Source organism: Propithecus coquereli, unplaced genomic scaffold (assembly GCF_000956105.1).
Source record: "Propithecus coquereli isolate 6110/MARCELLA unplaced genomic scaffold, Pcoq_1.0 Scaffold49, whole genome shotgun sequence".
In the NCBI taxonomy this organism is placed as follows: Eukaryota; Metazoa; Chordata; class Mammalia; order Primates; family Indriidae; genus Propithecus; species Propithecus coquereli.
The window spans coordinates 7,532,276-7,534,170 of record NW_012150729.1 but is presented as its reverse complement, the minus strand read 5'-3'; the positions used below and the strand labels follow the sequence as shown (position 1 = coordinate 7,534,170).

The 1,895-nt window shown below is 33.1% G+C and overlaps 1 protein-coding gene across 1 annotated transcript in view; it reads left to right on the top strand.

Moving 5' to 3' along the window:
• TTC21B (tetratricopeptide repeat domain 21B) overlaps positions 1-1,895 on the top strand; it is a 113,158-nt gene that overhangs the window by 70,440 nt on the left and 40,823 nt on the right. The window contains 1 exon segment of the mRNA XM_012655822.1: positions 792-1,050. Coding sequence (XP_012511276.1) covers positions 792-1,050 — 259 coding nt within the window.

Here is a 1,895-nt window from a genome sequence, read left to right as displayed (position 1 = left end):
AAGTAGAGAATTCCAGTTCTAGTCAAGATTTGTAGAAAATATCAGCTGCTTCTTGGGGCTGTGTTTTTCAAGACCCATGGTGTGTAATAGCCCCAGGGCTGGTGCCCCAGCCCCAGTGAATGGAAGTTTCTGAGAGAGGAGCTCAGGCATGAGTATTCACAGGAAGCTCCAGAGGCACATGTGATATGTAGCTAAGGTTGAGAACTTCTGCCTTAGGAGGACTGTAGGCGTACTGATCGTTAGGTGGCTGCCACATTACCTCATTCTGGATCATCTCCTTCCCTTTGACTTCTTTTTCGTCATTCTTTTTGTCATTCTCTTATGTTTTCTGTTTATACTGTTGATTGCCAGACTAAAGATAGAAGCTTTGTTATTACATGTTTGGGAGTAATATCAAAGGGTAAAGCCAATGTTTGATTAAAGTGTCCTGAAATTTTCGACCTTAAAAAATAAAGGAAATCAAGGGGAAAACTGTTTCTAGAAATCTGATAACTTTTTATCAGTACTAGAAGTCCCAGGTAAAGAAATTCCTTTCCTGAAAGCTCAGATTTCTTAGAATGTATTTGCCAGCCCTATAAACTGTGCATTTTCTTTTCTGTCATAGCAGTAAACACCTAATCAACCTCTTTGTCATCCGGGAGGACGTTAGGTAGTGGCAATTTCCTTGAATCTAATTATTATAATAAATGAAGAGGACAGAAATAGACCTCATGCATACACTCACAGATGGACTGTTCTCAATGATCCTATTATTTTAATGTTTATGGATTGTAAATTATGTGTTAATGTAGGCACTCCAAGGAAGCATTACTAAATATTTTTCAGGTGAGAGAATATCCTTTATATCATTTGATAAAAGCTCAGTCACAAAAGAAAATGGGAGAAATAACAGAAGCAATTAAAACTCTGCATATGGCAATGAATTTACCAGGAATGAGAAGAATTGGAGCTTTCTCAAAATCCAAATACAGAAAAACTGAAGTTGATACAAGCCATCGTTTATCAATCTTCCTTGAGTTGGTAGAGGTTCACCGCTTAAATGGAGAACAGGTAAGGTCAAGTTTTAAATTCAGTGGCTGAGATCTGAGTATGTTATTCTGGTATATATGTCAGTAGAAAATGAAAAAGCTGAATTATTCCCTTGACCAAGTGGTAAAGTTTAGAAATTTTATTTTTTGTTACTTTGCACTAAAATATATATTTTCTGTAAGTCCCTGAAAGTTAAACATAATTTGCTCCTGGATGACTTTAAGTATCAGTGTGCTTATGTTGACTACTATGAAATGTGATAATATAATATATAATTATCTTGGTTACCATGAAAGGCAATAATATTAATATAATGTGGTTGTAATCCTGGAATCCCTAAAGGAATTAACACACATACATACAAGTGCACACACAAGTAAGTACTACTGAAATAAAATGAAAGTACCAACCTGAAATTCTGTGATTGAGAAAACAAAATAAATACTTGATGAATACAGCTTTGGTAAACCCATAGTAATATCATAAAGTCAGATACTTTAAAAAATAATAATACATACAGATTAGATAGAATGTAATTCTGGGAAAATTAAAACCTTATGGAAAACGAAGAATTTAAAGTCATTTATCAGATTTTTAGGTTGTGGAGGTTGCTAATCAATTATTTTCATATTTTAGTGAAAATGAAGAAGGCTGTATTTCTAGATATTTGCCAAATCACAAAGAATTTTTATTTTACTAATAAACTTAAAATACATTTAATAAGTAGGGCCAATTCTACCATATATAAGTGATTCTAAGATGTACTTGTTTTTCACATTTTAACATTTCTTAAATCAAAATGTCTTATAATCTATAAAGTTGAGGTGAATCTTAAATGATACTTTATATTCACTGAGGTACATACT